Genomic DNA, 27,542 nt, shown 5'->3' with positions numbered 1-27,542 from the left:
CTCAGAGTACAGGTCGGCCACACGGTGCACAGTTGTTTAACAGGAAGCGACCTCCATATACACAGCTCTAATATGCAGAGCTATGGAGAGTCATGAAATTTAATTCTTCCATCACAATGAAAACCTAACTTTTTCAATAAGAGCATTGTTGCAAGACAGTCAAGCAAGTACTATAAGTTATAAAATATATGTTATAATGATGGGAGGCCAGAACATGACAAAGACCCTGAACCGAGCCTTACGCTTAAACTGTGCTAAGGAATGAGAAGATATTTTCATGCATCAATTAATGTTGTCGCCTGCAGCCTGCAGTGAAGGGGTCTGAGATGAGAACAGGTTTAGCTCCAGTCCAGTCAGTTACCTGGCGATGTGAATCTGGTGCCATGGCCGTTTTTTTTTTTTTTTTTTTTTTTTGGACTGCACCAATCTAGCTTTGCTTATGTTGGATGTGTGATTGATATGTTTACTGAATAAAACATGCAGAGCAGCAAGCAAGGTTTGCCTGTGTGCAAAGACAATTACAATAGAGCCATTTGTCTCCTGTGGAGCGCTGCCTTCCGCCTGACTGAGTCTAGGCATTTCTATCAAACCAGGAGAACAAGCAGCAGAAATCTCTTTCCATAGACCCATGTTTCAAACCAAAAAGTGTTTGGCCGAGGTTTCATTTCAAGAGAGCATTGAGGAAGCAAAAATATTCAATAGAATAAATATGGCTGTGTAACTATGGTGATTGATATCTGTAGCTAAAATGCTTTGTCTACATCAGCTACTATTTTCTCAACAAGAACACAAAACAGTGAAACTAAATGCTACCACTAACTTATATTACAATACAATACAGTACAGTAAATTCCTTTGTTGCATTTTGCAGTTGCATTCGTTATGTTTTGTTTAAGCTCATCCAAGCGCCACCGAACTTTTTTTATCTTCTTATTTTCTCAGTCCCAGAAGTTTCAGAAAGACAGTTTTGCCAGATGGGACCATCACGCGGACCTGGATTTGGACTGTGGGTTAAATGCAATGGGCAGCTCTCTGTGTGCCATTAACACCCTATGATCATCTCCATCCAAGAACTGCCACAAACTGCCCTGTACATTTTCTGCAGTGCACGAAAAATATGGATCTGATTCTGAACTTTTTTTTTTTTTTTTAAATGGGACTTACTGCTTCATCTCCAACACTGCGCAGAAAACTGGCAACACCCCTCAAAAATCTGAATCCTAACATCATGCACTTCACACCTGAGAGCGTTAGACGTGACACCATCTTTCACAAAGATGAGATTAAGCCTGAATGAAGAGGGACTATAGAGTCTAACTGACATTTGGCACAAATCTATATCCAAAGTGAAATGCTTTTGAGAAACGTGGCCCTGCTTGATTATACATTCACTTTAGTAGCAAATCATCTCAGGTTTACATTCATTCTGTCAAGCAGCATTCAGTCCATACACAACAACTCAAGACACACAGAGAAGACTTCAGACCTGGTTTGAGGTTCTGTCTAATCCACATGATAAATCAGTTCAGCAGAACTTGAAAAGTAGAACACATAGAGAGGATACTCAAAGTCCGAAATATTGTATATAGACATGAAAGGGATAGTGTTTAACTGTCCTTACTGCCAAGACAATTCAATGGCATCTATGAGATCACAGATGGACACTAATGCTCCTGGGCTCATGTCTACACTCTCCCTTCTCTGCCACTGAGGGCAGATCAAGTTAAGTTCCATAGTTTAATTCAGCCCACAGAGAAAAACGAGCTGATAGTTGATAGCTATCGCTTTATGCATTTCTGTTCCTTTTTCCAATTTTCTTTTCACATTTATTTAAAATCCTTGAAACTCATTTAATCAGTGATCTGATGAAGTGCTAACACCATTTTGTGCCCAGATGGGACAGATTTGGTTTTGCTTCATGTTCAGAAACGACATATTGGTTTCTAAATTAATACTTGAATTTAATGTAATTTTTGTCAATTTCTTGATCAGATTTGAGGATGGCTTAATAACCATGAATGTTTCATTTCTTAACAAAAATGGATAAGAATTTTGTTCTTTCTAAGCATGTTCTCCTCCAGTCTCTCACTAGCTGTGCCTTTTTTTTCTTTCCTCTCTCTCTTTCTCTTCTCCGGTTACTCTTCTGTGATGGTGGGCAGGTGACTGGGTATGCTCATATCTGTCCGGATGTTGACACTGGAGATAGACCACACGTCACTCAACTCTGCGAGGGGAAGCAAAAAGTCAGAGTTTATATCTTCGCATCTCATGGAACACCATCTGTAAATCAAAGAAAGTACTGGAGGAGACAGGGCACAAGAGGATCACACACTGAACAAAAATTTGCGCAACTTTTTTCTTTTTTGCTCCCCAGCTCTTACAAAATATTGTATTATTGTAAATAAAGTGTTTTCTGAGAATACGTGAGGCTTCTGTCTGTTGTATTTTCTTCATAAATGTGTGTTAAATCTTCTTGACTAAGAAGATGCTGATTGAACAGTGGGATAATTTTAGAGGTCTCGTTTGGGTTGGGTGTAGTAAAGGGCAGAGGTTTATGTGAGCATCACAGAGGGTTCTAGTTTTCCACACTCAACAGAGACGTTGTACAGCTCAAACAGGGTTCAGGGTTCATACGAGGTTACTGGAGGGCGGACATGCAGGGTGTCATGGGTTGAAGACCAAGGGGAGGGAGACGAGGGCTCCAGCTGGGGGGTCAGAGTGGATGGGGCTCCAGCGAACACAGATGACCTCAGAAGAGTCTGATACACATACATACACACACACACACACAACACACATATGCACACAACAGGAAATCACTGCATGCAAAGATGGCGATAAGAGATTTCAGCAAAGCTACATTTAAAATAGTCTTACAATCTGATGTAAGTCTGAAAATGATTATTTGCTCGGATCGATAGAAATGGCATGTTTTTGTTTTCCATACATTGAGTTAGGGTGAGCTTGCAGTATTTTACCATCCTTTTTCCAACTTTACACAGCACTAACGCTACAATATATTAGTGACAAGATTCAAAATCAAGACTATTGAAGTGTTTTTCCCAAAATGTCACAGTATTTTATGTTGTATATAAAACACAAAGTTACACTGTAACACAAGGTTACCCTCCTAGCAAATTTACAAATGGTCATTCTTGACTGAATATTGAAAATGCAAAGAGGTTTTTGAGGGCGTGGATTTGAAATGTTTACAGGAGTTCATAAACAAGTAATGTAGTTAATAAAGATTTAATGATCGTGGATGAGGCAGTGCTCTGTGTTAGAAAAATATAACAAAAGCCAGCCTTTTTCTCTCCATGCCTTCCATGAATATCGGTGTGAATATGTTTTAATTCGGCCAGCCCTCTCAGCAATGACCCTCCGTGGCTAACTCTCCTTGACAACTGTCAAGTTAGCTGTCTTCCCCTTTACAGAGGAATAATCTGATAACTTGACATGGATGATAAAAACATTTTTTCTCATAGTCAAAACGTATAGAAAACAAGAAAATAGAAATATAAATATAGAAAATATATATTTAATACAGACATGTGCTCAATAAAAATGTAAAAATATCCAGGCTCCGATCTGGACTTTTGATTTTGCTTACCTTCTGGTTATTAAGAAAAAAAATCCATCTTTAAAAAATTAATTTTTGTTTGTGATTAGTTTTTTCTCTTAAATTTAAGGGAATTTTATCTCACTCGTCATCTCTGGCTAAATTGCTCATCAGGAAACACAGCTGATCAGCTAGGAAGGAGAAAAGGGATTCTATGTTTTGATGACAGAGCAAACCACCAGCCTCAACAGAGTGAAATATGGCCATACCAGTCCTGAACTTGCTGTACAGTCCATTCTCATGAGTCTGACGGCTGCTGGACCAGAAGGACAGGCCTCTCTCTCTCCACCTGTGACACACAGACAGACACAAATAACACATGGTGTTTACAAGCACTTTGTAACAGCTTTTATGTGTACACTGAGCTCAACATGCGAGTGAGTGAGTGACAGATACTGGTGACAAGATATGAGAAAAATGTGTAGAAAGCTCTTGACTGATCAAAATCTCATTTACTGACCATACATTATGGATAAAACTTCAACAGCCAGGATGTCACCCATAATTTTCAGAATTACCTTCCCCTTAGCAGCAAATCTAATTAGGAGAGTAGCAATACTGTGTGTGTGTGTGTGCGTGTGAGCGTGTGTGTGTGTGTGTCTTCGCACCAATGGAATGTGAAAATAACAATGATGAGGAAGGCAGACACAGAATCAGTCAGAATCCACATCAGATTGTATTCCTCTGGAGTCTGAGGAGAGCCAGAGAGAAAGTTGATCACAGTGTTGGAAGAGAAAGTGTGAACGTGAATGGAACTTTTCCACATCATGACCACAAAGCATTGCTCTAAGTGTTAAACATGAGTATTAAAGCCTCAATCAGATTCATTTGAATGTACAGAGTTATTCAACCACTCCAAAATAAATTGCAGTGAACTGAACACAGCCAGGTGTGTGTGGACTTTGTGTACACTGAGTGATTAACTCTCTTTTTTTCAAACACAGTCAGGTTTTCTCTTTTTCAAGTTTGATCAGTCAATTATTAGGTGTTGCCAGGTCTGAACAAGGCCTTTTCTTTTATTCAGTGTCATGTGGGGCCACAACTTAATGCTAATAATCCAATCCCAAATTATTGGAGTAACCCATCAAATTATTATCTATTTTCACTTTGTTCAACTGATCTTTGGCTTTATTTCCTCTCTTATCCAAAAACTGCAATTTGAAAGGCAAAAAAACAAACACTTTAACACAATAACTGTACAGACATCTAACATTGTCAGTAAAGTGCAAGAGTGCTGCTAAAATTGCATATACAGCTACCTGTGGTTCCACTAGCCTCACCTTGAAAGCTTAGGATATGAATTTGACACATTTTTGAGAATTAAGATGAAGATTAGAATGCTCTTACCATGAGGAAGAGTGGCTTGTTGATATTGGACAGGATGTGGATGGAGTTGGTGGTTACAGACTTAGCTCCAGCACACCAGGCCAGAGTGTAGAGCCAGGGCTGACTTATCACGTACAGATTGGTACTGATGTTCACTGACTGGTACTTACTGTGCAAAATGGGAAAGAGGAAGAAAGAGGTGAACTTCATCCCAACGTTGAGCAGCATGTGTGTGCACACACAGCAGTATCTCTGACTAGACTGCATCCTTTGAAGTATAATGATCATCATGCACAGGAAAACAAAGCGTTAAACACAACGAGACACCAGAAATAAGATCTAACTCCTCCTATCTCCTTATTGGTGAGGGTCTCCTCACAACAATAAAATGGTGTGATCTGTTTCAAAATATATGAATTCAGAACCAATGCAGTCTTGTAGCACCAGCACTGCTGCCTTTTGCTAGCAACAAGGCCCTGGGTCCAAATATGGCATATTTATGTGGAGGCCACGTGTCCTCCCAGTAGCTATGTGGTATTCTTGATTTCTTTCCACAGTGCAAAGATTCTGGCCTACTGACAATCTCTGATCGAGTGCCTCCTGCAGTGAGAATATTTTAGTTATAAAATCATGGTGTGTGCGTGATCGATGTGTACCTGATCTGTTGTTCAGACATGGTGCTATAGTGCAGATTAAGTCTGGTGATGTGGCTTTCTGTTAATTCCTGAATCGAAGCCTTTTGTCCAGAGGTCTGTTGCAGATCTGGATCCACAGCCTGCACCAACTCCCTGTCCTCTGACGGAAGCCACAGCACCTACACATACATGCACACAATGAAACTATACACACATCCAGATGAATTGAATTCTGTGACATTTCAACTTGTTCAAATTGCAAACTCCTGGGGAGTTACCTGTGAGGAGTTGATGTGGGCCCGGACCACCTGCAGGGTAGTGTTGATGTATGACTGACTATAAGGATGTCCATAGGGGGGTCTACGTAGGTCAAACAGCACTTGTCTGCCACCCTGGGCTGCTACTTCCAGAAACTGGGCCAATGAAGGAACAGACTGGTTCTGGACCTGCAAGCGGTCCATCTCAGACAGAGAGGACACAGTGCCAAATGGATCCCTCTGAAAGAGAGATTGATGTTAAATACAAGTGTAATCATCAGCAAAATTCAAATTTAGGAAAAATAAAAAGCTAAATCTTCATCTAATTGTGTTCAGATGATGTTTATTCATGTCGGTTAAAAGTGGCATATATTTGAAATGAATATATTATCATATGTATTAAAAAAAACAATTGATCAATTAATTCAATTTCAATTTTCAACTTAAGGATTACTTTCTTATCTCAACGCTCAGTATATCATTATGACTGAGGTCACAGCTTTCGCTGTTGATTCTCAGATTAAACCCCATATTGGGGCACTTTCACCTAATTTTTTAACACTACCATTAGAATAATCTGCAACATTAACAATAGACTTTATATACAGCCGTTGGTTGTTTTTCATAGTAGATTCAAGCATTTAGAAGAATTAGATTAGATTCCATCATTCCTTTCATTTTCTCTGATTTAAAAAAAATGGCAGGTGTCATCTGTGACATTCCTGTCAGCAAGTCTCCCTGGTTATTTCTTACTGTAAGGATGTCAGGAGCCATGTTCTACTTGTTTTTCCTGTTTTGTTCCACAAACCAAGCTACCTTGAGACAACAGCAAAATTGTGTTTCTGTGTGTGTTTTGCTTAGTCTAACCAACAAGAACCAGTCGCCGGCATTCAGTTGCTGTAGCTCAGACCAGGTAAACATGGAGGCATCGTGGTGCGTTCGATTTGGGAAAACTTCATCAATGTTTGTGGTTCTCCTCAGAGTGGAGTCATGCATCAGGAAGGGAACACCATCATAACTGGAATGAGTCAAAGAGCAAATCAAGGGACGCAATGAAAGAATGATTAACTTCAGCAATACTATTTGAGAACAGCATGGACAGTTTTCCCATCTTTAATCTAGTTTAATAAACACCCACACACTAAAGCAAGTGTCTAAAAACACAAATATTAGAAATAGTGGGCCTGTAGTCTCAATTAATCATCAGAGAGATGTTATGTACTGTTATGTTATGAATTATAAAAGAAGTTTCAAGACATATGACCTTTTATGGTAATTGGCCAGTCACGTCAGGTAAATGTTTACAGATATCTTCAGTGGCTCTGTCCAAAATTAATAAAACAGAGGCGCACTGCTTATAGTCAAAATATCCATCAGCTGATACCTGATGGTGACGTCTGTCTCCAGTCCTTCTCCTCCGGCTTCCACCGCCTTCTCAAACGACATTACAGTATTCTCTGGAGCAAGCTGAAAACACACACATGAGCACAAGTGGAATGAGACTGACATTGCGCACACACACAGCCAAAAATATAAACAGGGTCCATGTCGCCATATCTAACCAATGATATTCATGATAAAGATATTATGGTAACCAACAGAGAAGCGGTTGAGAGAAGAGGTGGTTCAGAAATTAGCCTCACCATTGGAGCTCCTCTGTGTCCTATGAGTCTTGGGGCTGGTCCCAGTGTTCCTGCTTCTTTAATGCAGGGTGAGTACATTCCCAGAGGGACCAGGTAGAGAGAGAACAGTATGGACAGGTAGAGACCCAAGACACCAACCTGGCGCACTGAAGAACACACAACACAGAGATGGCGCTTTGAGGAAACTGAAAAAGCCCCTGATCTTGTGGGGAAGTGGGCATTGAGTGACAGTTCATGATTTCTGAATCCGAGTTACAGTATTTAAAGGCTGAATTAACGTAAGTATTGTGAGCATACTGTGCCATTTTCTAAATAGCAGTTTAACATATAGTTTTACCGCTTTGGATGCAACAGCAAATCGCTCTCTCACCAGGAGAGACCCACGATATGACTGCATCACTCTACTCCAAATCACCATAGCAACCAGAGATAATACCCAAGAGAGACCAAAGACAGCACAGAGACAGAGGTCAAAGCCATTCGGTGAGGAGAGAGAGCCACTTAAGACACAATACAAGACAGTAAAAACAACCAAAAGACAAATAAAAAGAAGAGAAAGCAGTAAACTGGCCAGGGCAGAAAAGAAAAGAGAATGAAGAGAGACACAGAAGACGACACACTGGTTTGTTTTTGTTTGGAGGAAGTGAACACGGAGAGGCAGGGAGGTTGAAGAGTATATAATCCAGGCTGTACAAGTGCGTCACACTGCTGAATGTGCTTCAGTTCAGAATAGCTATACTTCTGGCCACAGAGCAGCTCAGTATTTTCACTGGATTTGAGCAAAAATTCTTTCGTGTGTTTATATCAGCCAGTGTGTCATAGGATGAGCTAAACTGCTGAGTGCTCTGGGTTAAGACTGTCATGATCCATTCCAGTATCCTGCCAGCTTTTGCCACTCACCTCACTCACCAGTCTGCTCCGCCTTCCTCACCTGCTCCTCATCAGCAATCTGCCCCAGATATAAGCACCCACCTCCAGACACTTATTACCAGCTTGTTCTTGTATTATGCCTGACTCACCAGCACTCCTCTGCGGACTGCCTGGTTTTTGATTGGCTCGTCTCTGCCCGGGTAAACCTTCCTGCCTTCTGCCCCTGACTCTGAGTTTTGCCTTCTGATCTTCGTCTGCCTGTGGCTGAGATGCGTTCCACCAATTCCTGCTCTTCCATCTCCTCTGATAGCATCTGCTCTGCTGCCGGTTTACCTGCTGCCGACACAACTCAGTTCACAACACCCTGCCTACAGCCTTCTTACACTGAGTTTCCCTTTTACACGGATGCTCTTAGCGGAGATCTGGATTACTAGACTGTTGCCAGTGCTGAAGCCTTGTGGAAGAGAAGATCTTATTTATTTATTTGTTTGTTTGACATATACATGTACTTACACATTTTTATTTCCTACTGCCACAGCAAGTTTAAGAGGTATGATCATTTTTTTTCCCCACTTACCAAAAAAAAAATTAGCATGAGCAAGAAACTGAATTAAATATTTAAAAAAAATGCACTTGAAACTGTGCAACTACCGTCTCAGATTTTTTCAAATGAATTATATCAAATAAATGAAGTGAATTTCTATTGAATATTTATTTCTAATACCAGTCGGAACAGTGATGCAGCAGCTCTGGAACTGAGATTTTAGAGTTTGAATACACTCTTCATGTTTCCGCAGGGCTCTTTTTCCACACTCCAAATACATGCATGTGAGGAGAAGTCAAATGAAGAGAAACAATCACCATCATTAAGGGCTTAGCAGGGAAGCCTATGCATGTACCAGAGGAGATAAATAAAATAAAAATAAAAGACTTTCATGCCGGTCGATATTCATCACAAAAGGACCACAATCAAAAGGATATTGGCTGTTTTTTGTATGAAGTATGATTCTGAATCAGTACCAGCATAACAAAGGACCATCTAATTTCCAACAGCAAAAGAAGCGCAAACATTAACACTCATCAGCTGACTTACCTTTCTTGTTCATGCGAAAGAAGTGTAATGCTATTGGCCAGGCGAGAACTGCCATGAGTGAGACTGCACCCATGTGGAGGAAAGGTGCTGTCACCTAAAGGTAAAGAGGAGAATGACAGAGAGATAAGACGTCAGCACAGTCTCAAATATTGCATTGCAAAGATGAACCCTCTACTAGTGACTGCCACGATTGACTAACCTGGAGTGACAGGAGAAGAGTTTTCCATTCTTTGCTCCAAAGGTCAGAGAGGACGGCAGTCGCTATGATGGAGAATGCCAATGTCACAACAACGCCAGTCTGGTGCAAACACAACAGGAAATAGCATCTTATAACAATGTGGAACAGAAGGCATCACAAAAATACATAGGCCTGTTATGGATGTGTGTTTATTGATTCGCTGTGTGAGGGTGTATACCTTGTGGCTCCAGTGAAGGTAAAGCCTCTGACCTTCACAAAGCAGACACACCGCCAGCACCTGAACAACATTTGCACATTTGGTAAAAAATGTTGCATAAAGCTACTTTGAGAAAGCCATCCTGCATGAAACTAGTCATTTCCAAATAATAGTTACCAGTTATGACATCTGTTTTGTTATTTTATGTCACTTGTTTGATGTCACTCCGAATAGAAAGTACCGTAATTTCCAGACTATAGAGCACACCTGAATATAAGCCACACCTGCTAAATTTAAAGAGAAAAACTGTTTTGTACATATATAGGCTGCACTTTTTATAAGCCGTAGATGTCGGAAATATGGGAGGAAATAGCATATGGCAGGAATTATGTTACACAGAAAGATTTCACATTTCTGCCCGATCGAACGACTTTAACGTGAAAGCTGCATCATATGCATTGCTTTGTGTGTTTTTCATGATAAGGGTGTGTGCATGAAGCGCAAAATAAATGACTGATCTAGAGAATTTAGTGTGGGTGCGTTTAATTTAATTTGAACAATTTCATTGGTCCACTGTGACTTGTTGGTCTGATGTGATGCTAAATGTATTGGCAGCATGAAGCTCATTACCTGTAAAAATTCATAAATAAGCTGCATAGTTGTTTAAGCCGCAGAGTTCAAAGCGTATGAAAAAAGTAGCGTTTTATAATCTGGAAATTACGGTAAACTATATGAACACAGTCATATTCTGCACTTTACTGATATCTATTATATATATGGTATTTCTTACAGCGTAAACAAGCTAAATATTAAATGACATATAAAATGTTGGGAGGTTAAAGTGCACTTGAGTGAAATCAAACTACCACAAGAACTAGAATACCACTACTACCACTAAGTATTTTACCTTCTGCAAGTATTACAGGCACATACAGAAATTTGAGCTGGTTACATTTGATCTTAATATCATACTGAGCCACATTGTGTATTAAAACATATATTCAGTATACCTACCAATAAGAGGGTGATGTATGTAAAGAAGAAAGCAGCAATAACTAGCAGGACCAGAGACCAAGGAAACCAGAAACCAAGAGCCCCAAAATTAAACCTGAAGATGTATATGAAAGAGAGTCATCAACCATCTCATAAAGTGTGCGTCTTACTGTGAAACTGTTATAGTCATCAGTTCAGGCATTATCTTGTTTTATTTAAATACCCTACAACTGAAGCTCATAGGGAGGTTCCAGGAGCAGGACTGGACTCCAACGCACTTCTTCAACAATCCATGAGCATCAAACTAACCTTATTTCACTCTTATATTCTGCTGCAATACCACAAATCCAATGAACTAACATGCTAAAAAAAATGGGTCTGCCAAGAAGACTATTAGACTTGGATTAACACAGCCATCCTTCCGATGAATGAATTTAACATTTCATGATTTGACTTTTATCATTGCAACATTTGTTCTGATCTCATAGCCCCGGATTTTCTTAAGTAAATTTAATTTTGGGAGGATTATCTGATGTCCAGATTCCATAACTGATTCCCCACAAAACTTCCCCATACTGCACCCAAAAGCTGAAGAAGCCAAGTGCATCCTCCATCAACATTTTGCAATAAAATATTTAGAAAATACCTTTTTGGTGATGTGATCTTTGCTACTATATTGAAGTTCATAGCAAAGTTTCAGCAAAGTTTCCTTCAACAATCTGTAGATACCAAATGAGCCCTCTGCTCTCCTCCACTCTCATATCCCTTTCCCCGGCCTCCAAAGTATTTCTGCTTTTCCTAATCTTCCTTGTCTTATTTGCCATTGCCAAAATGCCACAATGGATTCCTCCCCACAACAATTGAGCAACAATCAAAGAATCTATCAAACTTTTCCAAAAATCCTACAAACATACCCTGTTGATCATGTGGTTCTTGCTCATGAACTCTTAATAAAAAGAACAAAAAACATTTCAACTAACATGACTGTGTGTTTGCAAACATGTGCAAACCGTGCTGTTACCCACCAGTCAAAGTCACTGTAGTCATTCTGAGCCTCACTCCAGAAATAGAGAAAAAGAAAACTTAAAAAGAAGGTGAGGATCAGGAGGCCGAAACTCCCACACTCCACCTGTAACCAACCCCCCAACACACACACACACACACACACACACACACATGCTTAAAGTATAGTACACAATGGTTAGTAATTAAGAACAAATAATTGCATTGCAAATAAATAACTGAAAATTAAGAGTAGTATAAAAAGTGGAGTAATCCAGTTCAATTCAATACTGACCTGACTTGCAAAATGAATATATTTAATTTTATCTGCTCCTGGAAAATGAAATCATGAGGGAATAACACGGGCCTCATCATGGAACAGCTCAGCTGCCAATTGTCCAATTACTTTTGGGAACTTCGAGTGGAGTGCACATATAAAACGTGTTGTTATTCTTACACCATGAACCTGATTTGTTTGGATGTGAATACCTTAAATTAAAGATAAAAGTCTGCACTTAAAGCACATCTTGATCGTTTCATTTCAAATCCATTGTGGAGGTGTACACAGGCAAAATGCTCCAAATTTTGTTAGTGTCCAAATGTTTATAGCCCTGACTGTATGTGTGTATTGTCCTCCCATAGTGATGTGTGTGTGTGTGTGTGTGTGTGTGTGTGTGTGTGCGTTTGTCATGATACAATCCCTGGATACGGTCCGTGGACAGAATGACACCACATTCTCACGGTGTTTGCTTTTGTTGGACCTCTGTGTGTTGCTGTTTTCTGTGTGTGTGTGTGTGTGTGTGTGTGTGTGTACCTTGCTGCAGCAGCACTCTCCTGGTTGTGCCCGGGCTCTTTGGTATCGTCTCCATTGGCAACCGTAGAGACCCGCCAAGCAGGAGACAAATGGCTGGTGTTCATATCTGGTACGGTCAATTGAAAATAAAGCAATTAATTGAGCATCGGGTACCTGAACATTCACTTTAAAGCAAGCTATTACCTGATATCTTTTGTTTATTCATTTTTGAATCGGACATTTGAAGCGTTTAGGACATTGTTGTTGTGGAGCTGCTTTTATCAGAGGTAGCAGGACAGCCCTAGGTGACTGGCAATAGGCCAGCTTCTTTGCTTTTCTCCTGATAAAGTCATTAGCTATGCTTACATGCGCAAAATGTCTTCAATCAGTTCAGATTAGAGCTGTACCCTAAAAAACTGATCTGACATGACGTGTGCACATGCATCTCACGTTTGAACGGAATAAATTATGACATGCGCAGAATTCTCTGACAGTTAGGAAGCAGTAGTAGAAGAAGAAGGCAATTCAGATGTAAACAGAAACTGCTACGTGAGCATCAGGCCATACTTTTGCTTCTGCTTCCGCAATTTTCATTTTTTTTTATGTTTCTGGTACAATATTTGTGGTTGATACGAACAAGTTCTGTTTAACTCCCGCCATGTCTTCTGCTAGCTGTAGCAAAGGCGAGAATATGTCATGTGAACATATATGGCTGATGTAAAAGACATGCGGTTAAGACCAAAACTTCAGAATAAGTGTTTACATGCACACCAATCGGATCAACATTTGGCATAACCCACCAATTTTATTATTTATATTTTACTATTAATATTAATCAACAAAGTTAAGACTTCTTCCACTGTGAAAGTATCATAGGACTGGTATTTTGTGAGAAGGATGTTGATACGACACAAAAACATCACATAGGTAAAAAGGAGAAGGTCTGAGCATCATGATGTGATTTGTTCCATACCTTTGCAGCAGCTGCCGCCGCACCACCTTTAGCTTCCCCAGTTTCAGTCTGGTCACGGATGTTCTTAGCCACAACTCGGCATCACAGAGTGAAAGAAAAATAGGAGGGGCAATAGGACAGAAGAGGGATAAAAACAGGAAAGGGAAGAGAGAGATTGGTGACGAAAAAAAAAAAAAAAAAAAACGGGGTAAAAAAAGATTCCAGGTCACGCTTCCTTCACCTAGAAGGAAGAAAAAATTGAGTCGATCTGAAATGTTTTCAGAGGAAACTAAATAGGACTGGAAATAGTAAGTCTATGTGTGTGTGTAAAGTTCAAATTGTTTTGGTATGGCCAGCTCAAACTGAGCTGAAAGTTACAAATATTCAAAGAAGTGTGTGATGAAGTGATTAGTTGTTTATGAGACCCATTTCAGTTCGCATAGAGGTGCAACAGAGGAATAGAAGATACAGTCTTAGCCTCGGGACGTTTCATTTTGAAACACCTAGAGAATGAGACAGCTTATGCATGCCTTCTGATGGTAGACTTTCGTGTTAGTTAACCTGTCCTTTTTAACTTGTATACAAATGAATGTAGAAGTGCCAAGCTGAACAACTTTATCAAAAAATTTCCAGATGACACTGCTGTATTATCCCTACTGGATCAGAATAGTAATTAAGCTAGCCATTAATCAGAGGTAAAAAGATTTGTAAAGTAGAGTGATGATAATCACCTTGTCTTGAATGTCAGGAAGACTGAGCGGCCACGGGCCTGTGGTCATTCACAACTTAACCGTCTCACAGGCCTCGTCATACAAGAGCTTGGGTATTTGTAATGATAGTTCACAAACTTGGAATACACATGTGGACAGGCTCTGTAGCAAGCTACTGCGGAGACTGCACTTTCTCAGACACCTCAGGGTTCTGAGCAAAAGTTTGTGTTAGTTTTCTATCAAGCTTGTAAAGCCTTGTCAGATTTGGTATGACGGTTTGGTTTGGTAACTTAACTGTTCTACTGAAGCCCGAACTGTCCCAACTGATTCAGACTGCTCAGAAGATCATAGGGGTATGACAACTCCTCTCTCTGCAGTCTATTCATGACCAGGCTATACTCAAACAAGCTCAAAAAAATAGTCAGAGATGAAATCCATATCTTATATGATTACTATGAACTGATGCCCTCTGGTAGGAGGTACAGGGCAACCAAGTATAATTATGTTAGATTTAAAAAGTCCTTTGTACCAGAGTCTACTAAGCAGCTAAATGATGCAATGAAATGGGACCCAATGTAAAAGGTTAGATGAAGCTTCTGTGCACTGCCTGATATATCCACCGTACGTTTGTGTGTTTTTATGGTGGCTTCAGCAGGGGCAAAGGCCAAGTCAAACTTCCATTGTGGGCAATAAAGCTTACCTTGACCTTGACACACACAGCGCCTACAGTACATCTGATCACCACCATGCCCCTTTAGGAGACAGAAAATGCACGCCACCTCCTCCCAATGATGCTGGTTATCATTTTTTGCACTGAAATCTTTGATCCACTGTGCCACTGAGATTACTACACATTATGCACCACTGAACTGGCCAATTGCACACTGAAGGGAGCCAGCCCCTGTGCTGTACTGTACCAAGTGCTTTCTCCCCACTCAGAGTCGACCCAGTTAGCTAGGACTACAAATGGTGATTCTGATATGTTTAACACCCAGATCAGTGGTCTAAATCTACTTAATGTAAGTTCAACAGCTGCTATTAACAGCGTGTGTGAGGAAAGAACACAGAGTTCAGACTGTTTAATACAGACACTGATGTGGTGGTATTGTATTTTGCAACACTGATGTTACTTCATCATCGATGACACATCTGCAGTGTGTCTCTGTGGAACAGGATATAATGTGTAAAAACCTGGTTTTTGAGGTTGGGACCAGCGCACTTCTCACTCAGGTCACAAGTCAGTGTCAAGTCACAGGGTGCAATTTTCAAGTCAGGTCAAATCACAAATAAGATCAAAATAAGTTGAGTTTATTTCAAAGATATTTCAATATCAGTAAGATAAATAAAGCTAGAAAATTCTGCTCTTTGAAATATTACACTTATAGCTACTTAAGTAATGGCCCAGGAAGTAGCTCCTTGGTAGAGTACACTTTGTCACTTGCCATCTCATAAGAATTTTTCAAAAAAAAAAAAAAAACAACCTAAAGCCATAAGCAAAAAATTAATAGAAAACCGAGCTTTATATTAATTATTTTATATGACAGATTTTGGTGTCTGCTACTTGATCATTGTCTCTTCAATCAGCAACAGGTTGATATAGAAAATTGTGAGTATAATATTCTGCTCATTAAAAACTGATGACACGCGCAATTAAGATCAGGAGCAAGTTGTGTATCGTATTTGCAGCAATTTTCAAACTTAGAGTAATGTGTAATTTAAATCACCCAGTTTACTTAGATTTTGTGTCAATAGCATGATCGTTCCAGTTTGACATAAGACCTTCACCCCTCCACCGAAACCATCTGTCTTATCACTCCAAAATGTGAACATTTGTCTCCTGAGGAGATTCTCTTCCAATTTAGATGCAGAGATACAGTACAGCTGACTCTTGTCCTGATGAGCAGGTTCGCCTATGTTGTGCCTGTTGTTTGGTCTCTCCTACAGTATGTGTATGTCCGAGCACTTCTCACTGCATTTCACAGCACACTGTTGTTCAGCTTTTGCTGTAGTGTTTGTCCTTGGGATGAACCAGTTCTTGTCCAAGGGTGTTGCTGATGAAATGCACCTGGAAGCTCAGAGCCCCTTTACGGTTAAACTGCTTTAACCTGCTTTATTCTGTCTTCAGAGGGACCTCTTTAGATTATTAAACCCCAGTGAAAACCCCTCGAAACACTAACTCTAATAATGATGTTGCAGGAAACTCCCTCAATATAATGCAATGTCACTGTTTTCTATTGTATCCAGATATATTTTGTCCAGCTTGTGTAAATTTTGGCTCTGTTTTGTCTTTGACTCTGCTACAGAGGGACAACCAGCCACATCAACCGGTTAAACCAGCCATCTCATCACATGGCTGCCATAGCAACTGTGACATCAGTTCTGTTATTACGACTTCTGTGAAAAGAATGAAGGGAGGTGGAGTAAAAGAAAGAACCAGATGGCGTGATATAAGAGGGAGACTGAAGAAAGAAATTATCGTCAGACACTATCTGAGATGTTATGCACTGTATGCAAAACCATACACATTCTGCAAGGTAAAAGCTCCTTCAACATCTACTCAGTGAATAATGGAGTTTGGAGTGATCATACAACAGCATAAAGTGATATGAAAGAAACATAAACTGCAGAGGGAAATAAAATAGAACGGTAAGATCTAATCAGTGACAGTGAATGGAGGAATGACGAGAGAAAAACAAAGTCCATGAAAAATACAAATTAAATGCTGAGTTTAGCCATGACCTCTAAACAAGCAACTGGTCAACATGTTAATTAGGCAGTCTGCTACACACTCCAAATGTCAAAACCTCAACATATATATGTGTGTTTGACTCCATGTCTACATGACTACATCCCATAGGCCAGTTGACAGTTGATGCTGTTTCTAATAATAATACAATTTATTAGAAAACAATTGCCAAATAACAAAGCAAGTAGCTTAGAATAATATAAAGATGAATAGTAAAGGAAAGAATATAAAAAGACGCTGAATAATTTGTCCCCACTAAATTTAGCACAAGACTTAAATGTTTCTCAACCTGCCACCTGCCAGACAATTTCAGACTGCTGACAGCATTTCCCTTTGCTTGTATTACTTTCTCTTCCACTGTATAACAAACTTACAAGCTATGTGTCTCCAGCTTAAGTGGGCCAGATGTATAGTAAGACAGCTGGTGGCAAGACCAGTAACATACTTTGAACCCCTAGAGATGAAAGGACAGTACATTTCTGATATGTAGGATTTCAAAATCCCTGCTTTCCCCCAAGTGGTGAAACAGACAAAGATAACATAAAATAGAAAGAGAAGGCAGGAAAGAAGAGCGAGGAGAAAAACATGAAAAGTACCTGCCTGTTTTTCCCTGAGCCTTTGCATCTAACCCTTCATTGTCCATTTGTCTCTTTTCTTTTACTCCACTGTCTCAAGTAATTGTGTTGGCCTTAGTTTTTCTTTAATCCTCTCTCCCCCTTAATGTGCCCATCTGTCAGTGTTCCTCCTTCTCTCTGAACAGCCCTTGGACATTGGTAAGTACCTTAACAGCTTGACATCAACCTAAATGACTGGACTGTACTAGATTTGAGCAGTTCTTTTAAGAGAGACAAAGTCAGCTAAAGTCAGCTTAAACTTTTCCATTCACTTGAATATATGGCACTATAGAAAGGTTCATTAAGTCGCATTGCCAGCTGAAAAAACTTTTAACCAGGTAAACAAGCATTCAAAACAGAAAGCTGTGTGAAACCAACCTATTTAGTAATAAATGAGCATCAGAGGTTTTATGAGGTTTGGATTTATGATGTATTGTATTGTGATGTATTCTGCCCGCATGAACACAATCAATGGCATCCCCTACACTGTAGTTACACAAACAACTCAATCTCATGAACGAGTTTATTTGTTGGTTTAAGACGCAGCGAACAAGAGAGAGCACAAAAGACTTCTAAGCTGGAGTAAGTTGCTGATTTGAATGGTGTAAATAACTTGTCAATAGATACAAAAGCTGATAAATAGGAGAGATGCTATGAGTGGCTGGTTTCAGTTAGAATGTACAATAGATGATTAGTCACAGAAAGAAAACAGCATTAACTAAGTTAAGAGGTTTTTGCTACAGTAACAGAAACTAATTGGAGATGAGAGCACATTTTCTTCAGCAAAGAAAATTGAATTCATTACTTCATAAAACTGTATTCAGAAGTATAAAGTAAGCGTGTTGTCATGTACTCTAAATAAATGTCTTACTGCATTACATCTTTACAAGAGAGAAGAGAAGAAAATATATCATATGGTATTTGTATTTCAGCAAATTGAAATTTCATTTTCAGGTTAGAACAGAATGAAAAATGCCCAATAAATTCACCTCAGCCCGTTCATATAACTCATCATATATAAACTCCAGTAGCCAGTTTATTGGAAACATGCAACTTAAACTAGCTGGTCTGATATATAGTCTGATATCATCTTCTAACGCCTCTCCACTTCCGGGTCATGGAGGCGCTGGAACCAATCCTAGCTCGCACTGGGCTCAGGCGGGGTACACCCTGGACAGGTCGCCAGTCCATCACAGGGCCAACACACAGAGACAGACAGAGATGAACAACCACTCACACTCACAGTTGGACCCATGGGCAATCCAGAGTCACCAATCAATCTAAACATTCATGTTGCCGGGACTGTGGGCGGAAACCCATGAAGGCACAGGAAAAACATGCAAACATACAAACCCCAGGCCTGGGAACTGAACCCGCAACCTTCTTGTAGGGCAACAGCGCTAACCACTTTGCCGCCATGCTGCCCTGGATTGATATAACAGTCATAAAATGCCCCTCCAGGAAGATTCTCCAGTAATGTTGAGTTTTTATCAAAATTGTTTGTACAAAGTGTTCAACTGTATGATTTTGGAGTGTGTAGTGTGGAACTGTATTATATTATATGGTGAGATGTCTGTTATACAGTCTCTCTTCACTCATATAAAAGTGTGGACAAAATACCAGAAACCACAGTGTGTACCACAGTCCATGGGACGTTATGTAGCAATCTAAATTAAATTCTCTAAACCCCTTTGAGGATGGATTAATATCAGCTGCAGTCATCAGTTATCTTTCTCCTTCATTACTAATGATCTCCATCAAATTATTAACCCTGAAGAATTATAGCAAAACGACTTCCTAATTAGTTCCTAGTTTCAGATGACAGGTCTGCCTACAGTATCTACAGTTTGTGCATTCAGACTTTATTCTGGTCTTGTGTCTGTCTTTGACTGCACTTTCACTATTCAAATCAATTCACTTACATGCATTGTTGCATTGTTACCAAGAAAGTAATTGTTTGTTGCATATTATTGCTCAAAATATTAACCTAACATAACAAATAGATATTTTACATCCTAAGTGCACAGGGATTAAACCTTTAAGTGTTTTGCGTGAAACATTGGTAAGAATTTTACAAAATACTTTACTGGGCATCCAGATTTGGTCATTTGCAAAGATACTGGCTTCCTTACTCTTCAAACAGGCGCTACTCCACCTCTCTCAAAAAAATCATTGTAGTTCCAAATACTTTGGTATTCATGCGTTCCTTTTGTTTGCGCTGATGAACATTTACAGATATTCTCCAATGTATGTTGCACTTTTCTTCTAAAATGACTCAGATGGACCTTTTCAGGATCCAGAGAGGCTAATGAAGAGCCAGACTATCCTAACACAGACACACTAAGAATTAGTAACTATATCTGCAACTTCCACTGCATATGAGTCTATGCACACAGCAACCCTTTTATATTGCACAGACTGCAATTCAGTGCAATCTCCCTACTGTAGTCTATTTTTTTCTTTTGGCACTGTCAATAATCTGTGAAAAAATATTTTAGAGTGTCATTATTTTAGGTTTGAGCTCATGTTTCAGAATGGTGTTGCACCAGGCTGTGTTTCTTATATTGGGACCTTCTGTTATGTTTAAACAGGGAGGACTTCCAACCACTGTGTTGTTCTGTAGTAACCTCACTGCTTCACATGCCTAAAGAAAATGTACAAATTTAATCTTAAGTGAGGTGTAATATTTGAAAGAGTTGGTTGAGAAAACAAGATTAACTTCACAACAGGGATGGGAAACATCCGAACAACGCAATATAGTTTGTCCGTGAAGAGGTTACTTCTTCTGTTTTCATCTGCCCAGTTTAGGAGTAGTTCATGTATCACTGCATACAAATAACAACAAAATAGAGCAACACAGTTTAGAAAAAAGCAAACTAAGTAATTTGTTTGGAAAAGCTCATGTTGTGTTCATCTTTGTTTACAGTAAATTTGATTTATTTCCAACAATCACAGCAGTATCTTGCAATTACAGCTTGTGCAGTGCCCTTTAAACCAGGCACTTAATCCCCGCTGATCCTACATGATCATGGTTTCAGGGCGCAAGTATGTACCAGATTAGCTCAAACTTCAACGATTGCCTTGAGTAAAAAAAATAATAAATGCATGAATGTGAAGCAGGTCAGCGTTGACAAAGGAAAAAATCATGTGAATTGAAAAAGATTTTAAATATGTTGATCAAGAGTTAGACAGAGGAATTCTTGCATATTAGCTATACTACAATGGATGAATAAACACAATAGAGCTCTTTAGCTTCATTATTGAAATGACACAAGATAGAAGTTAATCACCCAGTGAGTTGCTGCAGCCCTAACATGCATCCTGTTCTGAGTGTTACCCAGCAGCAGATCATGGGGCTGAATGCGACTTGCTCCAGACTATCGGGGGAAAAACGAGGCAGCTATAATGACGCAAAAATACAGAGATGAACACACAGACAGCCTGTATAGAATATTTTCTTTTTTGTATGTAATGTAGCCAAATACACAACACTGGAGCAGAGCTGTTCTGTGATTTAGGGTGAAAGCCTATTCATGTCAGGTGCCATACGGTAACCATTCAAGCGTGCCTGTATAGAGAAACACTGACCTTGAGAGCAGCTTTTCCATCTAGCCATTAAGAAATTAAGTCATCAACAAAGTTCATGCAATATAGCTTTGATAGAGCAACAGCCAGTGATGTAGCCTTATCAATCAGACGCCCTGGTCCTCTGTGTACGTAATTTGAATGTGCTGTGTGTGCAGCAACTGAGCTCATGCAAAACACTACCAACAACACTAACCAACTCCCCAAAAAAAGGAAATACAAAAAATTCTGCTGATGATGGTATGAGCTCTGCAGCATCAAATTCCTGCAGTGCTGTTACTACTACAGCCCTAAATTGCCACTATTGTTTCCCCGTCACCGGTGGCTGAGTGGCTGATATCATTATCACTGCCTGTGTTGAGAATTACTGATTCCTTGGCCTGACTTTCTGTCCATTTCAGGTTTTAGAAGAATTTATAACACTTAGCTTTTATTTTAACCTTAGGTAACAAACTGTAACTGCAAAACGCAAGGGACTTTTCTTTTGTTTCTTGGAAGGGCAGAGGGCTTATTGGGGGCACCACCCCCACAAGCCATGGTAGGAGAGAGATGTGGTATACTAATTTGCCATACAGCAATTAAAGTAAGATAATATAGATAGATTAGACCAACAGACAGAGCACTGGGGGGCAGTGCAAATGTAACAATGAAGCCCTCTGTATCCAGACCAGTCAGCTCTGCCATTCACTCACTGCCAAGTGAGTGAATGACCAGTGACAACAAAGCCAGTAACACCACCAACTACCATACAAGTGCCAGTGTCAAAAGTTTCATTGTACAGCCAATCTTAGAGAGCAAATTCATGTATTAAACTAAGGAAGAGCAGTTTTGTTTTTTTTTTTTGTTTTTTTTTTTGCTAAATAATGTTAGGCCTTTATTACACGTTGCGTTGCATAACAGTTGTGTAACATTTCGAGTTATTTAGAAACCGGATCCCAATTTTTTTTTAGCTTTTTCAGCTGTCAATGTCAGCATATTTAACCAGTGTTGAGGTTGCCTCCTAGAGTTGGTCAAAACGCATCTTTTTTTCCTTTTCAAGCCACATATTTATCACTGGGTCTTAGGTGTTATCAAATATGTATCATAAATAGATGAATAGATAGATGATAAATAGATGATAGAATCTTCAGTCATCAGATGTCTGGATCTGAAGTTATCATCAAACCGAAGTGAACAATGGTTAGATGGTTAACTATCAGCTCGTATTGCTTGGCTGGTAACAATGTTACTGATTTAGGGTTGTTTTTTTTATATATATATATATATATATATATATATATATATATGCGCCCCAGTTAGAGGAAGTCAGTGGCATCAATGTCTTCATCACCCAGGAACTGCCTACAAACTCTGGCCCCATGAGGCCATGCAGTGTTCTGCATCAGGAGGAACCCAAAGCCCACTACACAGTATAATATAAAAAAAAATTGAGGATTTTATCCTGGTAAATAACAGCAGGCAGGGTACCATAGGCTGTACAACTATCAAAGAATATGCCTCCTGAGACCTTCACTGAACCACCTCCGAACATGTCATACTGGAAGAGGCTACAGGCAGTGTAATGTCTACAGTGACATCTTGACAAAATTTCACGCTTGGTTCATGTGCTCAATGTGAATGTGCTCTCATCTGTGAGGAGGATGGGCCAACACTGGCAGGCATGCCAATTCCAGCTCTCTCTGGTGAATGCTAGTCAATCTGCATGGTGCTGGGCTGTGATCATTACCCCTTGCACATCTATCCTGCTGCAGGATTGATGTCCCTCTGCAGCCATGTGCAGCTCTCCTTGTGCATTGGCTGGTCCTCTGGTTTCTCCTCCATGCTCTTGAGACAATGCTATGAGACACAGAAAGTCTTCTTGCATTCACACATGAGGATGTGCCATCTTGGAGGAGTTGCACTACTTGTGCAACCTGGTCAAGCTGCTGATACCACTTCACGCCACCAATAAAGACAAAGACACTAACAAAATGCTAAATTACAGAGGAATCATTGGAAGCTGTCTTCATTTAGCCTCTCCATTGTCCCACTTGCCACTTTCATTTGTACCAAAGCAGGTGGAATTGATTCATAATCATTTGGGATTCCTCAGTAGAGAGATAAATATCCCTGACTCACTGATAGCCCGCTGACTTGGTGTTATACTGGCAGTGTAGTTTGATATGTCAGTGCACAGCTGCCTGTCAAAGTAAAACTAAGTGAAGATAATGCTTTTCTTTTCACAGTCTTGTCCAAATGTGTTAAAAAATTAACAGTTTGGCTCTTATGAGTTTGTCAGTGTCCATCAAAAACCTGTAGGTCTGAGTGTGGGCGTGAGTGGTTGTTGGTTTCTGTCTGTCTCTGTGTGTTGGCCCTGTGATGGAGTGGTGACCTGTCCAGGGTGTACCCCACCCTCACCCAGTGTGAGCTGGGATTGGCTCCAGCATCCCCCCGGCAACAGATAAGCGGTTGAAGATGACTCAATGAATGAACACGATCAATCAATGAGTCAGGTCAGATTATTTAAATATAACTTACTTAACTTACTTAAATATAACTTGCATCTTGTTCATCATCATGTACGTCATGTTTTCATTACCAACCCCGATAAAGAGTAGACACAAAAATCATCTACATTAGGAGACTGCTAGACTGGGATCTCTGTCTGCCTCTAGGCATATTCATTCACAGTAGCAAATCTAATTAACTTACATGAACAGAAACAAATGCAAAGGGGAATACTGCTCACATTTATGTCTGTATGAGCCAATATCTGGCTATAATTAGTGTGATAATTAAGGATTTTGTTTGTTACTGACTTGTCTTGACAAGTCACAAGAATACACATACAAGTAAACTTTGTAGACACGCTTAGCTGAAAGGTCAAGGAGTTGGACAGATCTGGAAGGAGGTTGATTTGTTTCCCCAGCCATGATGGGGAGGCTGCAGTGCCTTTGGGCATTTGACTCAAGCTGCTGCGGTGAAAACATTAGGCAGAACCTCAACTGAGGTTAATATTTCTCTTTTCAAATGTGTTTGATAATATGACAGAGTGGTTACCGCAATGCTGCAAATCACAAAACATTCCTTTTAGAATTTATCTGTCTGGAAGTGAGATAGAAATTCTCTACTCAACCATGCACATTCACCCCATATCTGTTGCCAAATGGAAAAGAAAGGCATCGAATGTAATTGCAACTAAACACATGATGATTTTTCAAGAAATATAGAGGTAGATTCAAAAAGCATTTTGACATTGAAACTACTACAAAACTGAAACCTGGTATTTTTATGAAATGTTGTAAACCTGACAATATAAAGTCTTGAGTTAAGAAGTCATTTCTTCACACCTTCCCAGGTTCATCTCAGAAGAGTGGAACCTTTGCTGCATGCCATCCCTCTCTCTCTCTCTCCCCCTACTCTGTTGGCCTCTATGTCACTTACTGTCAGGGTGACGGTAAGGTAAAAATAAAAAATAAGTGTTTTCTGAAGTCACTCTGATATTACCCATTGATTTTTGATCATGAAACCATGTTTTCATGACAGATTTTTTTACTCAACCCATTTACAAGCAATGCGCGCGTCTTCATCATCTCTCATTACTGGCCGACAAGAGAAACATGAATGAAATTGTTTATGGACAGCAATATGAATTACAACAAAAAAAAACAACAAAAAACATGCACCAAACACAAAATAACTTTTAAAGCTGTCAGAATTTTGGCCAGACCAGTTTGTAAATCCAAAACTAAACATTTAGAAAAACACAATGAACTCTGGTTGCTAATTTCTTTCCTTTTTTACGTATTTACAACATAAGCACAAAAGCTCTGGAAGCTCCCCAGTTGCTGCTATCTTTCTGTTCAGCAAACCGATAGACATATTATTTACTTTACAATGGACACCTGCCCTTATGAAGGTATTTTTGGTAAAATTGCGACTTTCAGAAATTTCAGCAGTGATATCTTGATCTGTGCTCCCCTTAATAAAGAGGACAGTCCAAGTTTTAGCCACTATTTCCTGCCCAACTGCGGGTGTATAAACTGTGCTTGGCAGGGTGATAAAAGAAAATGTAGGCTACCAATACCCCAACAAGTGAATTGGACACTTACAGTCCTTATTGGATAACTGGAAACTATGAATCTAGACAGTGACTCCATCAGCATGGAAGTATTGATTTGTATAGGACTGTGGTTTAATAATGAGGCAGCCCACCAGAATGATGATTTACAGCATCAAGTTATCTTGAGCATGATGCGAAAAGCTTTGAAAACTTGGATTTGTTGGCTTTTCTGTAATTGCTTGTGCACTCTTATCCACTGCAGCAGCTGCTGCTTAACAGACACTATTGAGCAGATGATGAATACTACATGCTTTTTTCCCCTGACATGACACATTAAAGCGGAGGCCAGGCAGCTCAATCTTAGTCCAACCTAGTGGCGCCAGAGGTGTGTAAGTGTGAAATTAATGAAATAAAAAAAAAAAAAAAAAAAAAAAATCAATTTCACCAAAAACAGAGGGGAGGTATATTTTTCCAAATGAACTTTAGCTGTGACCTGTGACTAATGATGTGCAAACAGATGTCAGCAACACTGCTGTATCTGAGAGTGAAGTTTTGGAGTCCCTTTGCGGTCGCCCCTTTAGGTGCTGCACTTTGCAGACGGTCCCTGCACAAACTCCGCTGACAGCCGGCCACACATCGACACGGATCTGCTCTCTCCAGCCCGTTCGGATCGGTGTTTGACCGGCTGGCTGTCGGTACACCAAATAAGAGGCCTCCAGTTGTTTTTTTTTAACCCATCCCTCGTATAACGATGACATCTCTACAACTTTATCGGAATAATTGAGTAATAAATAGAGGAAGAAATTAAATCTGTGCAATATGACTCAGCTGGGTGTATGGTGAGGATGAGGATCGGGGTGGTTGAATAACCAAGTACACAGTTTAATTCAATCCGCTGAGCACTAACTGACACACAGCTCGCTGCGTTGTGTGTTAATATAAAGGTCGTTCAAGTAGCACACAATGAAAAAAAAATAAATAAAAAAAATACCTCAGTACGTCGGAGACAAAGCGACATTTTATACGTTTCATTTCTTACTTGGAGGACGTCTCGGCTGTCCGTGTGCTCGGTCCTTTTCCCCCCCCGGTTCCTGTGGCACCGTGCGGCCGCCGGGTTGCTGCAGTGATCCTGCGCAGCTCCGTCTGTCTGAGGACACGGAGACGCACCAAGCCAGCGCGCGCGCACCGGCTGGGTGAGGAGAGAACTGCAGGCGAGAGGCGGTCGCGAGGGGGGCTCCGCCAACCTGTTGCCTTCGTCAGCGCATTGAGCGTCCATCACGGTCCGTTATCTGCGGGCAGCGGGGCGACCGGAGCCAGCTGGTACTGTCAGGCTGCTGTAAGAGCCATGGCTTTGTGTTTGTGTTTGCGTTTGTGTGTAAATGTACGGTTGTTTGTTGCTGTTCCCTTTCTCCCACGTTAGGCGGCGCGTGTGGGTCAAATACAGGAAGTGGTAACTGGGTTTCAGGTGTGTCATGACTGTCAGGTAGCAGTTGTTATTGGTTATGAGGGAATGTAATGGAGCTGCAGCTATATGGTGAGAGCTGATGTAAAGATGAACACGTTTCATTATTGCTGCATGGACGTCAAGTCATTGTTGGTAAGTACTGTTAGAGTAGCCCTCAGCGACAGCCGCTTTCTACCATGGAGAAAATAACAGAGAGAAAAAAAAGCATTGCATTAGCAGACATGCCCAAACAGCTTACCTTTACTTGTATTTCAGAACTTAAAATGAATTAAAAAAAAAATCTAAAAATCTATTCTACCATCACAAAAAGCACAAAAAGTGTGTTTAAATCTGTGTTAGTGAGCCTCTCTCGTTTGCTAAGATCACAAAGGTGAAGCATATCAAGTTGCTGATTAGAAAGCACAATCTTGATATTGACAATGCCATATCTTTTTTTTGAAGATCAATCCTCGGATTAATAACAGTATAAGTTTATCCCCTCTATCTCTAACTTATTTCATAAATATAGTCACTCCGTGCTTCTGTAGTCCTGTTGTGTGTAGTCAAAGCACACTGCCCTGTACAGTACAACACCCATTGGATGGAGACATTATGGAGTGCCTGGGTGGCTCGCTTGGCCCAGTGCATCCTGAAGCAGCACAAGAAAAGCACAAGAAACAGTGATTACCTTCCTAGCAACAAACTTTTGCCCTGCTCTACGTTCCCTACAGATAATATCCAACTAGGCCAGTGAGCGGTGATCGTTATCATGTCTTTGGGGTCATCAGGTGGGAACCTCCTTTCTCCGGTGTTTCGTCTAGTT

The 27,542-nt window shown here is 40.1% G+C and overlaps 1 protein-coding gene across 1 annotated transcript; it reads right to left on the bottom strand.

The window, feature by feature from the left end:
- Nucleotides 1-390: 390 nt before the first annotated feature.
- Nucleotides 391-26,551, bottom strand: LOC115053049 (glycerophosphodiester phosphodiesterase domain-containing protein 5). The gene is given in 19 exon segments (XM_075353376.1): nt 391-2,224; nt 2,635-2,735; nt 2,737-2,759; nt 3,829-3,908; nt 4,228-4,310; nt 4,967-5,114; nt 5,602-5,759; nt 5,859-6,077; nt 6,705-6,855; nt 7,222-7,304; nt 7,481-7,626; nt 9,444-9,537; nt 9,643-9,741; nt 9,860-9,919; nt 10,853-10,946; nt 11,857-11,960; nt 12,648-12,753; nt 13,600-13,730; nt 26,315-26,551. Coding segments are annotated over 19 exon segments (2,127 nt in total). The 3' UTR covers nt 391-2,214.
- Nucleotides 26,552-27,542: the final 991 nt, after the last annotated feature.

The sequence above is a fragment of the Echeneis naucrates genome, chromosome 13 (genome assembly GCF_900963305.1).
Source record: "Echeneis naucrates chromosome 13, fEcheNa1.1, whole genome shotgun sequence".
Classification (NCBI taxonomy): domain Eukaryota; kingdom Metazoa; phylum Chordata; class Actinopteri; order Carangiformes; family Echeneidae; genus Echeneis; species Echeneis naucrates.
The sequence above is the reverse complement of the archived record's forward strand: the minus strand, read 5'-3'. Positions and strand labels throughout refer to the sequence as shown.